This window comes from Myotis nattereri (assembly GCF_964212035.1).
Source record: "Myotis nattereri genome assembly, chromosome: 13".
Lineage (NCBI taxonomy): Eukaryota > Metazoa > Chordata > Mammalia > Chiroptera > Vespertilionidae > Myotis > Myotis nattereri.
This window is the reverse complement of record NC_138088.1, coordinates 38,696,937-38,712,023: the sequence shown is the minus strand read 5'-3', so window position 1 is coordinate 38,712,023 and position 15,087 is coordinate 38,696,937. Positions and strand designations below refer to the sequence as shown.

The following is a 15,087-nucleotide window of genomic DNA, read 5'->3' as shown; positions in this document are numbered from 1 at the left end:
TCCCCTTGAACAGTATTCAGGCTGATTTTTCTTCTGCCTTGTCTCTTCCTTCTGTTTTAGAACACTTGGTGGGCTGTGGTGCCGGTCCATCTGTGATCTTGCATCTGATATGTTAGCTTCTCTACTTCTACCTCTTTAAAAATATTTTCCTCTCTTATTCTGCCCTTCCTTTCCCTGCTCATGAGTGATTGAAATAAAGGGAAGGGCTATTTACTCCCAGTTACTTGGCTATTTTGTTCATCAAGGATGCTGTATAGGCTGAAATATAATGTAGAGAATTCTGATTCTTTGTAGCTTTTAAATGTGTTACACACCTAAACTTATGGAAAAGTTGTAAGAGTGACACAAAGAATTCCCATGTACCCTTGGCCCAGTTTCACCAAGTATAGAAATCTGAATGCATAAAGCTTATATTGTGTTCATTATTCACACTGTGAAAGAATGCTTCCCTTTAAAAAATGATTTACTGTACTGTGTATGTATATGTTGGACTGCTCTAGGTACCTCACAGACCCATTTCCTCCTCCCACTCTCCTCTCAGATAAAGCGAAGTGTCTATTTTATCTTGGTTCTGTCTGAAATCTCTGCATTCTTAAACTTTAGTGTGAGGTTGAGGGTGATTGTGGCTTTCTGATTCCTTTGGAAGGCTTTCATTTTAATATTATTTCTTCTGAGAGGGTAGATGTTGTTTCAAATCTGTAATTTGCATGGACCGTATAAAATAATTGACTATAACACCAGCTTTGAAATGATCTAAACGTATCCGACTTGCTGTAATACATTCATTTCTCTAGACATGTAGAGCTTATTATATATAAGAAGAGTATTAAATATATTTCACCCATTAGAAAAGGGTCAAGCAGCTTACTTTAAAACTTAATTTATTCTTCATTTAGAGCAGTGCCATCCACTAGAACTCTCTGCAGTGATACAAAGATTCCATATCTGCACGGTTCAGCCTAGTAGCCACCAACCACTTGTAGCTCTGAGGCATTCTGAATGTGGTTAGTGTGACTGAGAAATGAAACTTTTATTTTTTTATTGTATTTAGAATTTTAAATTTTATTTAATTTTAATTAATTTAAATAGCCTTCCCCTCTCCCCCGACCCGGGGCTAGTGACTACTATATTGGACAGTGCTAATTTGGAGAATTACAGCTCAGATTTTGTTACTGCTATTGCCCTTTGAGGGGCTGATGTGTCAAATAATTAGGAGCAATTATAGCACTATGAGAAGATAGGGCTATAAAATCAGGAAAATTAGGGGCATGTAAAAACTCGGGGTCTTTCCGTTCTCAATGTCATTGCTAAGTCAAAACTAGAGACAGTCTTTCCACAGAGCACTGGAGGAAGATGCCCTGCTACACAGCCTGACTGCCGTGAGGGTCCTGCTGTTTTATCATGTTAAGGCCCCACCTGGACGGGCTCTTGTTTGAAGACAGCACAGGGGAAGACACTGGCCTGATGGGAGATGACGTCCTGGCAGCCAAGATGGGGGACCCAGCCGTAGTCAGAGAATGGGCTCTTCTGGAAGGGAGAGGGTTAGGCGGGCTTGTGATGGCATTCGCCTCTGTGAGCGGGAGAGACAAAAGAGACAGTGACCCCTTTCCCTCAGAATCAAAGACAACGAAGATGCTTCTGGATGTCTGAGCAAATCATACTCTATGCAGCAATGTCTACACAAGGAGCACCAAAATATTCAGAATGAACTCATCTGGAGGGTTCTCAACCCTGGTACAGATGAGAATCATCTGGGGGAGGTTAAAAAGTATGCAGCTGTTCAGGTCCCAGCCACAGCATCTGAATCAGTGGCTGGAGTGTGGACAGGGCACCAAGATACTTATTTATTTATTTATAGTATATTTTTATTGATTTCAGAGAGGAAGGGAGAGGGAGAGAGAGATAGAAACATCAATGATGAAAGAGAATCATCGATCGGCTGTCTCCTGCACGCCCCCTACTGGGGATCGAGTCCATAACCCAGGCATGTGCCCTGACCAGGAATCGAAACCCGTGACGTTTTGGTTCCTGGGTCAACGCTCAACCACTGAGCCACACCCGGCTGGACCAGATATATTTTTTAAAAGCTCTATTTTCCAGTTGAGAATCACTGGTCTAGCCCATCAAATTGTACCCTGTATGGCTAATACTCCCTGTCAATAATGGCAAGGTAAGTGATGAGAATTTTCTTCCAAGTACACAGTGCTTGCAGAAATAGGGTTCCATCATCTAGTTAAAACAAAGGTAAGTACATTTCACAAGATAAAGAGTTCTGCTAAGAATGCCCACCACACTTAAATTACCATTTAAACCCAATGTGTATTTTTCTCATACAAAAATGCCAGCTGGGACTGTGCTGCTTTACCTGACTCCTCTTGCTCGTTAATGTCCTGAGGATCAGAGCCACTCCAGCTTCGACACTCTTTGTGCAGTTTGGCCTTTCGGGTGGCCATCTCGTCGTCGGTGGCCTCTCCACTCTCACCCTGGGAACACAAAACGCACAGAGGTTCCCCGTCTGTGTTCCTCTTCCATCACTGCTTTAGTCCAGGCAGGTCCCTACTTTCTGAGGGACCCACCTTCAAGGCTGCCTCCCCCCTGGGGAAGCCAGTAAAGACCCACGTGAAGGCTGACCAAGTATTCACATGGAATATTATCCCATTTGTCCTTCACTATACAGTAGCACTCCTCAGGGGAGGGGGCCCATAAAAGGAGGCACGTGATCCCTGGAATCTCCACGTAGAGACAGAATCATAAAGCAGATAAAGTTCCACTTAGGCAGCAATAGCCTCCAATCTGCAACCCTGGGGAAAATATATCATCATGTTATAGTGATAATGTATATAATGAAATATGTAATAAATAATAATAAATATATTGTGATAAAAAGCGTAACATAAAATTCACCGCCTTACCCATTTTAAGCGTGGGAACTATATGTGCCTTGTTGTGCAACAATCCCTAGAACTTTCTCACCTTGTAAAACTGAGACTTTATATCCACCAAACAACTCCCCTCCCCCCGTTCCTGGCCACCATCATTCCACTTTCTAAGAGCTGGGCCGTCCTAGTGCCTCATGTAAGCAGCACCACACACTACTCGTCCTTTCGTGACTGGCTTTTTTCACTTAGGGTAATGTCCTCACGGTGCACCCATGTTGTAGCATAGGAAAGAATTTTCTTCCTTTTTCAAAGTTGAATTATATCTCATTGTATGCCTACATCACCTTTTCTTCATCATTCATCTGTGGATGAACATTTAGGCTGCTTCTCATAACACATTTAGAAGGTCCTCTGAGATCTTCATAATCTGATCCCTGTTCCTTCCTCGTCCTTCCTCGCCCAGCACAGAGCCCCTGCTCCAGCTTGGAGCATGAACTCAGAACTATATGTGCTTCCCTGAACAAGCCACATCTTTCATGCCTCTCTGTTGCCTCATCTGCCTGGGATGCTTTTCCCTGTGTTGTACGTTTGGTAAACTCCTATACAACCTTCAAGACCCATATGTCAATTGCTCTGTGAAGTCTTTCCTGCCTGCCTCTCAGCCCTATATCTTCCTTCTCTCCGCTCCTAAAGCACTTTGCAGTCGGCTTAACAATGACTAATTTAGATCTCACTGTGTTTGTTAACACATCTGTGTCCGCCTATGGACCCTGACTTTTTCCTGGTGTTGTTGATTCAGTTCCTAGCACTGGGTGTGGCCCCCAGGAGGTGCTGGGTAGACCCTTGTACTTCATTTATTTGATGCCTTATGTTGTCCTCAATCCAAATAGCCTAAAATCATTTATGGTGATATAGACCATGCAATGGTCCCAGATGATTGGGTCAAATGTTCAATAAACAAGTAACACTCTACCCTCATAAGGATTTTCTTCTTCTTCTTGGCAGTACCGATGCCCAGGGTGTTGTTCCTCTGCATGTTGGGCTTCTCGGCACTCTTTGCTGATGTCCCAGGGCTGGGGTTTCGAGTACTCCATCGTCTGCCACCAAACAGCTCCACAGCGTGAGCCAAAGTTGGGCCTTCATACCGTCCATCCTCCTGTAGAAGAACCATATGCTGAACAGAGACGGGAACAGCAAGCAATGGGGAAGTAAATACATGCATGGCTTCCAGGAAACTCCCAGGGATGGAGGAGCACAGATAGCCACTGAGGAATAACAATCCGGCCACCCAAGTGGCTCTATTTTCTAATCCTCAGGACTCTGGGGGATTTCATCACATCCTCTGCAGTCCTGGTCACCTCCCTGCTGAGTTCCAGTGACGTGCTTTAATAGGGCCATGTTCAACTGGTATTAACAAAAATAATTTCCCTTCCCATTTTCCAAGGTTATGTACAGAATTACCACTGCAAAAAAATTCATTAAGATGTATTTTGCAAATTAGGGCTTTGGAGGACTTGGGTGTGTGTGAAATCTATTTAAGTAAAATCAATCCTTATTTTTTATTGTTTTACTCTAGGTATTTTCACATTGTTTGATGCTTGGGACAGTCTGATTTAAAGATAGGGTATGTGGCATACCTAAAATTCACTCTGGAGGGTTCTGAGGAACACCTCAAATAGTTGGGCTGCCATCCTCCCAAGTGACTAATATCCGGGAATAGAGCGCCCAGGGACTCAGAACACCAGGCATATGATGATGCTGTGAGCAGCAAAAACACACTCGAAGGGCAGGCAGTGACCTACAGTAGCTGTTTCTCCTAAGGCAATGCCATATAACATGCAGTGAGCAGCAAGAATTTATTTATTGAATTAAATATTAATAGTTCAATTGATAATGGTAAAAAATTCTCCCTATAAGTTAGGAAACCCAGTTAATAAAACTACAAAAAGTTGCATATAAATTAAAGATATTGATAGCTCACAGGTTGCATAAAAGGGCTCTTTTAAAAATACTTTCCATTTACTACCTTTATTTTCTGCAAATGTTTAAGGCTAGTCCTCCTTTGTAGTCCAAAGAAGTGGCTGTAAATGGATTTTGCTTTGTAAATAATAAAGAGGCCTTGTGTGTGTGTGTGTGTGTGTGTGTGTGTGTGTGTCTGTGCGTGTGCCTGCTCCTTCTTCCTAATGTTCAATGACTGTCTGATTTTATGACTTGAGTTGTGACCTATCACTTCCTGCATCCTGTTCAGGATCCCAGGATGCTGAGCAAATTAGGTACTTGATGTGGGAAACTTTTGGTGCTCTCTTGTAGTGGATATCTGTGATTTATACCTGTCCATTAATCATTTCTCTTTTCTCTAACCATACCCCGATTTTACTTTATCCCTTATCCCCTGGATATAGTCAGGGGTACAGCATTCCTTGACCAATGGTTGACACAGGATCCAAAGAAACCCATCAGAACTTCCCTCCCTGGAAGAAGAATCTTGAATGCAGTGATGCAAGAATAAAAATGGCTGGAGATCATTCCACCTGGTGTAGGCTTGCTGAAGAAAGTCCCGGCTAGCAGGTCCCTACAATTGGTTCCAAAGTAGCCAATGACCCAATTTCATAAATAGGTTTTATCTACCTTACTGAATAGCATACTCTACATACAAAAGAAATTTTGTAAAAATTTTATCTATGGGTCTTAACTAATACATTTTCCAAAATTTAATAAATCCATTAAAATTTAAAACTCTGCAAAAGATACTATTAAGACAATTAGAAGACAAGCCACCAAATGGGAGAAAATATTTGCAAAAGAAACATCTGATAAAGGACTGCTATCCAAAATATACAAAGAAATCTTAACATTCAACAAGAAGAAGGCAGTCAACCTGATTTAAAAAATGGGCCAAAGACTGTAACAGATACTTCAGCAAAGAAGACATACAGATGGCAAGTAAACATACCCAGAGTGAACGCTAAGATAAACTGTGGACTTTGGGTGATTATGATGCGCCAATGTAGGCTCATCCTTTGTAAGAAAATGTACCATTTCGGTGCCTGATGCTGACTATAGCGGAGCCTATGCATGCATGGTGGTGGGAGGTTCATGGAAAATCAATGTACCATTCTCTCAATTTTATTGTAAAACCAAAACTGCTCTAAAAAGGAAGTCTCTAATGAGAAATGTAATAGACCCAATTACCTTCTATGTATAAATGAATCTGTCTCTACTGCGTTGGCTTCTCTAAATCAGAACATCCCAACATGGGCCAGACTTTAGTCTTAACGAAAATATCTTAGGCCTGAAAAAGGCAGGATTCCTTTGTTTAATCTTTAAAGGAGATGTTCTGGGATCTGAAATGTGGTTAGAATCTTTCTTTCATTTTATACAAAACAATAACCTTGTTTGGGATGGGTGAATGATACACCTTCTATTTTGAATTAGGGAGAAGGACTACTGTGATGAAAGCACATTCTCAGTTTTAGAAAAAAGTTCATGTGGAAGTTGGGGATCAGGAAATCGATTCCTTAAAAGATATTCATGCCCTAAATGGTTTGGCTCAGTGGATAGAGCATCAGCTTGTGGACTGAAAGGTCCCAGGTTCGATTCCGGTCAAGGGCATGTACCTTGGTTGCGGGCACATCCCTAGAAGGAGGTGTGCAGGAGGCGGCTGATCGATGTTTCTCTCTCATCGATGTTTCTAACTCTCTATCCTTCTCCCTTTCTCTCTGTAAAAAATCAATAAAATATATATTTTTTAAAAAGATATTCATGCACTTTTACCTCTTAGCATATCTTTGCACATGATATATTGAAGACAGTTAAACTAATCTAATCCTTTGAATAAATCCTTATTTTTCTTGAAGATAGCCAGATTTGTTTCCGTTGCTTACTACCAAAGAAGTCTGTCTAACTGGTAATCCTATACCTAACCTTCTCAGCTTCCCAGAGATCTTTCCAAATACCCAGGATTATGGGTTCTTAGCTCTGCCCATGATAATCTTGAGCCAAAGTTGTTGATACTAGTTTTTCCTCTATACTTCACATCAAATTTCTGTATGGTTTACTTTCGTTTACTTTCCTGTATTCCTAGGCTTCATTACAAACGTCACTATTTCTTCTTGACTTTTGTTTTATCTCCTGCTACTATTTCCATTAGATCAATTTACTAAAATTAAAATACTTTTATTTGAAGGTAATGTCGCATGCATTCATCACACAAGGGGACTCGAATGTTAGAAATACTATTTTCCACACAAGCTCGTCCCAAATTAGAGATAAAGAAATACTCTTGCAGGGCCCTTCAAAGAAGTTTGGAAGAACTCAAGACTTTTTTAAAAATAAATTTCTTTAACTTAAATATACATTTAAATAGGTTTCTTTTGTACTTGGGAATCCTCGGAGCCTTAAATGTGCTAAGCCTTATTATAAATCACCCAGAGGGGCATTTGCATGCTGCCTATTTGACCTTTTGTTCTCCGAGTACCAAATTAGCATCATTTTGATGTTCCCTAAGATAGTCTGAGAACAAGTCTGTATAATAGGAAAATCGTCAGTTTGTTGACCAAGAAATCTCTAGTGTTTATTTCTAAGACATGTTGCCTGCCTTCCTAGGCAGTTCACGTAGAACAACGTTTTGAGGAAGAACATCACCTGTTTTCAGAAGAGACTGAGATATATGGAGTTGTTTTGCCTTTACACTGTAACCACTTGGTTCCATGCAGGGAGGAGGGACCAGGGTTTGGTGGGGGAAGGGAGAGGTGTAGCCGGGTTTGCCGCTGATAGGACTGAGTCTGCTCTAGGTCACTTCCTGTGTCTTTGCTCTAGCAGCACCTCTTCCTTCTTCTCATAAGTTGTTCATGGTCTGAGCTGGTGCCTTTCAGTAAAAACTGAGAAACCAAGTACACTTTATGGGTTAATTCAGCTACTGTATGCTCTAAGCTTGGGAAGGAAACAAATGGAGCCAATAAATCACATAGGCTTTGTGCCTGTGGTTGTAATTGAGCTCAAAGACTTCGGATAATTTATGGCCAGGTTGACTGGATTTCCATGATTCTATAAGGCTGCGGAATGATTTTAAGTAAAAATCAATATTCATAATCGCTCCTGAAGACCCTTCCTCCAAGCAGCTGACAGCATTGAAAGCTCCCTGTGGCCGAAACCGGTTTGGCTCAGTGGATAGAGCGTCAGCCTGCGGACTGAAAGGTCCCAGGTTCGATTCCGGTCAAGGGCATGTACCTGGGTTGCGGGCACATCCCCAGTAGGAGATGTGCAGGAGGCGGCTGATCGATGTTTCTCTCTCATCGATGTTTCTAACTCTCTATCTCTCTCCCTTCCTCTCTGTAAAAAATCAATAAAATATATTAAAAAAAAAAAAAAAAAGAAAGCTCCCTGTGGAGTAGATAGGAAGCAGGTATTCTGGTTCCCACTTTAGATGAATTAACTAAAACTGGCTTTGTGCTGTGCGGCATTAGCATACCCGTGTACGTAGGCCTATGTGCTTATTAATTAATTAATCAAGTTACTTATTCAGGACATGATCTCTCTTCAGAGGTATTGCATGGGCACGAGGAAGCGGGAAAGCAGGAGAATTATATGCACCTCTCTTTACATCCCGCAGGGGAAATGTATCTACTTGTCAGAAACATGTTAGAACTGTGGAAATTACGTGAAATCAGTCGTTTTAGTACTTTAAGTCATAGTTCTATTTGTTCTGTGACACTAGTAAAAAAGTTAAGTCCCCCCTTCTCCCAGAGATAGAAAAGCATAAAAAAAGGGGAACTGAATGCTTTGATACAGCTTGTTTGACAACGCTATCTACAGTGTCACCTTGTGGTGGGGCCTGTGACTTGGTATCCAGTCTCTGCCCTGCTTTCTCCACAAGCACAGTGTCTCTTCTCACCACCTCTTTCAGCCCAGTCCCACTGTCCGTCCTGAACACAGTGGGGGGTGTGACCGTACCTGATAATTTAGGGTTAATGAGAGACTCAGGTTCAGCAGCTGACTGTGAGGAACTACCTCCCAAAGCTGCCTCCACTGCGAACCTTGTTGGGAGGAACTCCACATGAGTTATCCCACACTTGGGAAGGTTTCTGTTGACCTTAGAAGTTCTATAGTTAGAAATACAGTCAGTTAAATAACTTCCCAAGAGTCACGTAGCATATTAGGTGGTGGAGCAGGATTTGTATTCCTAAAGCAAAGGTTTCCAATGTATCAGTTAGTCCCTAATTAATAACAAAAGTGTTCAGATCACAATGCTTTCAATGGAAACTTTAAGGGAAAATGCTTTTACATTAACTGGTTTCTTTCTAGACGTGAGAGGTACAATGACCACAGTCACTATTTTCATACCAAATAATAATAGGACTTACTATGAGCCAATATCTTTTATATATATGAATTTACATTATGCCTTTACACATATTAACTCAATGAAACCTTATAGCCACCCTATGAATAGGTATTGCTGTTATTCTCATTTTATAGATAAAGACTGAGCACAGAGAGGCTAAGTAAAAGCTGCCCTAACACTCAGGTAGGAAGTGACTGAGCTGGGAGAACGAGCCCTGGTGGTCTGGTTGCCGAGATTTATACCTGGAGAATGATGCTATTGAGGAGAGAGGGAAGGTCACACCCCTTACCTGATAGAGGCTGACGTACTGTTTCCGCAGCCACTGCTGTCTTTGGTCAGGGAACTTCCTCATCTTTCTCACAGCTTTGGTGAGTTCCAACAATCCACTGAAGAGCATTTTAGCTGTGTGCTTCGGTGCCACGAAGTGCAGTAATCTATTGTCCGTGGTCTGAAGCCCATAGAGCAGTGTCACACCAGTCTCCGAGAGAAACATGCTACTCAGTTTGTTCTGAACACACACAGTGTGTATATCAATGCTAGGGTGCCCCCTGTACACAGCCTTTACGGAAAACAAATCCAAGACCCCCTCCGCCAGGCCACTTAATCCAGCGTTGCTCAGTAATGGGAATTTGCCAGGCTCGGACGTGGCAGTAGGCATACCAAGTTTTGCTTTTGCACTGGCTGGGGAGGCTGTGGTGGGCTTTATCCAGGTCAAGGTGCTATTGTCAGGCTGAAGCTGGAGGAAGCAGCGGGCAGAGAGGTGCGTGTCCTGGTCATAGTGGATGACCGTGGCCCCCTGCAGCAGGAACTGGTGCACATCAGCTCGGATGGACAGCACGTACCATGGGATGAGCTCTATCCCGTGGTCAAAGGCCTTCTGTGGCTCTTCTAACCCATGAGGGTCCCACTCTTTGGGCTGCTCAAAGATGTCATTTTCTGTATCCAGCAAATCTCCAATTACAAACCTGATGGAAAAAGATACAAATTTGGTCTGTCTTATAAGCAGAAGTGAGAACAACACAAAGCCTTTTACTGACACTGGACAGCATTTTTTATTCCACTATGAATTCAAATTAGCATAGAAAACATAAAATGCTAAAAGTCACAGTAATTTTTTTATAGCTATCCTTGTATTCTAAAACCTTATATATAGTGATATTATAAACACAGGGATAAGGAAAGAAATTACTAGATTAGTTATGTATTTTAATGTCAACAGCAATCATCACTATGTATTCATTTTCCCTCTTGTGTCAGGAACTGTGTTAAATATTCTTACATACATTTTTGCACTTGACCCTACTTTCGAAGTAAGGTTTCTTGCTATTTTTTTTTTTAAATCCTAAGAAGATACCTGAGGTTCAGTAGGGGTGGGTAACTCGCTCCAGGTTACCCAGCTCAGAAGAGGCCCACTCGAGGCAGGATTCTGGTCTGTCTGACTCTTTAGCCTGGAACTTTTATCACTAGGTTCTTTTGCCTTCAACTTGATCATTAACAAGAGTCATGACCTGAATACAGCAGGGCTAAAGTAGGCAAATCAAGACTTAATAAGCTGGCCTGAGAAAAGCCTCTGTTAAAAATCAAACACGATTAGTTCAAAGACCCTCGTTGGGAAATAGAGTCAAGGCAGCCAGAGGAGCAAAACAGGTCTCCCTGACACAATCTTAGATTCTCACTGGGTGTGTATGCACACACACGTGCACACAAAGGACTTGTCTGCTTAGAAAAGTTAGCATGTTTCCTTCCCTGAGTGAGGAACCTGTGTTTTTAGAGCAAGAAGAATCTGGGAGTGGAGAGGGGGGAAGGCAAGGGAGATCACTGCCTCCTTTCTATCTGGTCGCCTGGGTAGGAACATGCCCAAGGGAGATTCATTCTCTTCAAAGCATGAGGGATTGTTAGTAAGAGCAAGGTTTCTGCTGCTTGACCCATACACATTACAAGCAGAGGGGTGAGTAAAACTGAGAAGGAGCAGGTCCACACATGTCTGGGAAGGAATGTTCCCATTGTCCTGAGGCGCTTGGGCAGCCCACTGCCTCTTGGGGAAACATGAGCAGCAGCAGCACTGGGCTTCTTAGACTCAGTCTAGATTCTGGTCCCCGAGCAAGATCCCAGTCCTGCTTCCGAATAGCAGGTCTTCCTCCTCGCCTCACATAAATAGATATCCTTAAAAAAAGGAAAGAAACCTATAGGAGATCTCACAAATCTGAAGGTGAGAATATCCTTTTCAGGTTACCCACCCTGGAAACAACCCAAATGTTCAGCAACGATAAAATGGATAAAATATGGTGTACTCATACAATGTAATTCTGCACAGCAATGAAAATAATACCCAACAGCTAACTACGTGCAACAACATGGGCAAATCATAAGTAAGACACACAAGAAATAATACTGCATTTATATACATGTAAATTTCTAAATCAGGAAAAAATGTAGAAATGTATAATAGTGGTAAAATTATAAAGAAAAGCAGGACGTATTATTATAAAATTGACAGCAGTGAATTTTTCTCTAGGGGGAGAAATTAGTGATATAATTAAGAAGGGAAATAAGGGGTTTATGGGAGCTGGTAATGTTTCTACTCTGGATGGTAGTTATGCATATATTTACTTGATAATTATTCAAATACACCAGTTTTTAAGAAAATGTTAAATTTTGGAATAGTTTTAGATATGTAGAGAAATTGCAAAGAGAGTATACCTCTGCATCCACTTTACCCTATTATTAACATCTTATATTAAGGATGGAATATTTGACACAATTCATAAACCAAGACGGATACATTACTATTCACAACAGTCCATACTCTATTTAGATTTCCTTCATTTTTTACCCATGTCCTTTTTCTGTTCCAGGACTCCATCCAGGACACCACATTGTATTTAGTTGTCCTGTTTCTTTAGGCTCCTCCTAGATAGGACGGTTTCTCAGCCTTTCCTTGTTTTTGATGATCTTGACAGTTTTGAGAAACACTGCTCAGGTATTTTGTAGAATGTCCCTCAATTAGAATTTGCCTGATATTTTTCTTATAAGTAGACTGGGGTACGAGGTTCTGGGCAGGAAGCCCACAGAGGGAGTGCCATTCTCATCACGTTATATCCAGGGAACAGACTGTCAACATGACTTACCCCCGTTGACGCTGACCTGGGTGAGGGGGTGTTGGTCATGGGCTGTTTTTTATTTTAAAACCTCCTCTCTATACTGTCCTCTTTGGAAGGAAGTCACTAGGCGTAGCCCATGTGTAAGGAGTGAGGAGTTATGTTATGCTCTATCTCCTACAGGGCAGAGTATCTAATAAGTTATTTGGAATTATCCCTTCTCCCCCATTTTTTTTATTTATCATTTATAAATATGAACTCGTGCATATTTATTTAACACTTTAGTTTATAATCTAATGCTACTTTATTTTGCTCAGATTGGCTATTGGGAGCTTTTGCAGTCGGCTCTTGTGTACTTTTTAAAAAAACAGCCCATGACCAACACTCCCTCGGCCAGGTCAGCATCCACGGGGGTAAGTCATGTTGACAATCCGTTTTGTTGTTTTTCTAAGCACATCTCTACTTTCTGGCACAACAACATGTTCCTGGCTCATCTTGTGTGTTTCCAGCCCCCGTCTTAGAATCAGCCATTTCTCCAAGGAGCTTTGCTTTCTTCTCTTGAAGAAAGTTATTAGAAATCGAGATCTGGTTGCTCTGTGCAAAAATACATTCATCCTACTTTATGCACTTAATGTTCCATTTCCACATAAAAAGGTGAAGAAAGAAAGAAAAAAAAATTCTTTGTAGACACTTAGTTCCATCCTTATGAAATTGCTCTCAGTACAATGGAAAACCAATACTTGTGTCCTCTTACATATGCTATACTGATGCCCAGGCCCCCACATATAGCATGTGATTGGGAACACGCCCTCTAGAATCACTCTATGTCTACTGGTCAGCTCCACCACCTATTTGCTGGATGACCTAGTCAAATCACTCAACTTCTCTGAGCCTCACTTTACCTATCAGTTATTGGCAAAAAGACAATACCCATTTCACAGATAAATGATGAAGTTCAAGTAAAATAATGCTCGTAAAGCACACAGCACAGCATCTGGCTCAGTGAAGTATACCACTATGATTAAGTATAGGAAGACGGAGGTTTCTTCCCTCCCACCCCTCCTTCCCCACTTCCGTTCCTGAGCCTAACCCGGCCCAGCTGTTCCTCTAGAGGGGCTTTCTTTAGACCACATCCAAGCCCTTTAATCTTTTTATTTCCTTTCTTTGGAACCATTTCCACATTCTCCATGTCATCATTTTTGTTTTTGTTTTGTTTTGTTTTTAAAGTACAAAAAGGATTCAATTGGGAAGTGTTAGTACCCATGAAATACAACGTATGTTAAGCTGGACTTAAATTTCTGATTTTCATTTAGCAAGAGAAATGGTGTTTCCCATATTTTGTTTAGTTTGAGTTCTGAACTAAATCAAGTATTTTCCAGCCAAAAAAACAAACACACACCAAAAAACCAAAACCCCTTCAAGCATTAATTATGAAGAATAGTATCTGGAAAGGAAAACTCTAAGCTTTTCTGGAGCCCATTTTTGCTGCTCAGAGATGGTGGGAGCTGGGAGAGGGTATAGACACCCTTTCTCGGAGTCAGTTTTTTCCTTCCTTCCTTCCTTCCTTCCTTCCTTCCTTCCTTCCTTCCTTCCTTCCTTCCTTCCTTTTCAGAACTAAAGAATGAATGCTCAGAGTTAATATTCCATTACAAAGCATTCTTCCAGGGACGAGCGCCCAGATAAAACTGACAATTGTCTGTAAAGAAATAAGTTCCTTTTGAGAAGGAACCTAGCAGCTTTGTCTCTTAGTGGATTTTATGCACTTCTGTACCTGACCCTCTCAGGAGACACGTTTCTGTGGGTTTACAAAAAGGAATAAGGTGGAAGTTAAGGATTTATTTAGGAACCAAATAACATTAACTAAATGTCAAAGATGTGGTTTACCGGTAAAGAAACTACCTTGTCAAACAAGTCATACGTCTTGAGAGGACAACGGAGTGAAAAGAGAAGGAAAGTTTGTACCCCACCCCCGAGGGCTTCTGTAGCAGCCTCCAGTTAGAAACCATAAATTGATGGATAAACACTTTTCTAATGTTCCCTGATGAAAATATCCTATTAGGGGACAAGTGTATTTTCTTAATAACCCTTCATGACTTCCTACAACGTTAATATGATTACATGAACATTCTTCATCAGGTGATAAGTCTAAATTAATTTTGTAAGATCAGAGAAAATGTATACCTTTTCCAAAGGACTAACTATAGCTGCTCTCTAATAACATCCAGACTTTTAAGCTTGCTTCTGGCAAATTCTTGCTTTTAATTAACCTAGCACTTTCCTCAAAAAACCGGCAGCTTCTAAATCATATCTGGGTGGTGTGTGGACTTGGGAGCCCGTTAGCCTGAGGTTACATCCTGGCCCTGCTGGGCGAGAGATCACAAGGAAAACGCAACTGCTGTGAGGATTGAATAATGTAACAGATGTAAAATATTATGACAAAGTTTCTTAAAAGTGGCTCTCAATAAGTAACAGCACGTTAAATATTACTAATGTCATTATTGTCGGGATTGTATTTACGACGTCAGTATGAGACTCCGGACCCAGAATGGATTCCCAAGTCCTGGAAACAGTGCCTGCTGTCTGCTGTCAGTGACTTTATCAAACACCCCACGCCCGCCTCCTGTGTCCCGCGCTTCATTTCAGAGTCGCAGTCACCTGGGGTAAAGAAACTGCTCCTGGTACTGAGACACAGAGGTTACAATGTGAGCATTTCAACATGGCTTCACAGGTTTTGTAAAAGAAATATTTACATTTTTGAGCTTTTCTC

At 41.4% G+C, this 15,087-nt stretch overlaps 1 protein-coding gene across 1 annotated transcript in view; it reads right to left on the bottom strand.

The window, feature by feature from the left end:
• PLCE1 (phospholipase C epsilon 1) overlaps positions 1–15,087 on the bottom strand; it is a 260,258-nt gene that overhangs the window by 55,748 nt on the left and 189,423 nt on the right. The window contains exons 7-10 of the mRNA XM_081104349.1: positions 9,512–10,187; positions 3,853–4,035; positions 2,366–2,483; positions 1,462–1,570 (exon numbers count right to left, since the gene is read on the bottom strand). Of these exons, the coding sequence (XP_080960475.1) occupies positions 1,462–1,570; positions 2,366–2,483; positions 3,853–4,035; positions 9,512–10,187 (1,086 nt within the window). The remainder of the gene's footprint in view (positions 1–1,461; positions 1,571–2,365; positions 2,484–3,852; positions 4,036–9,511; positions 10,188–15,087) is intronic.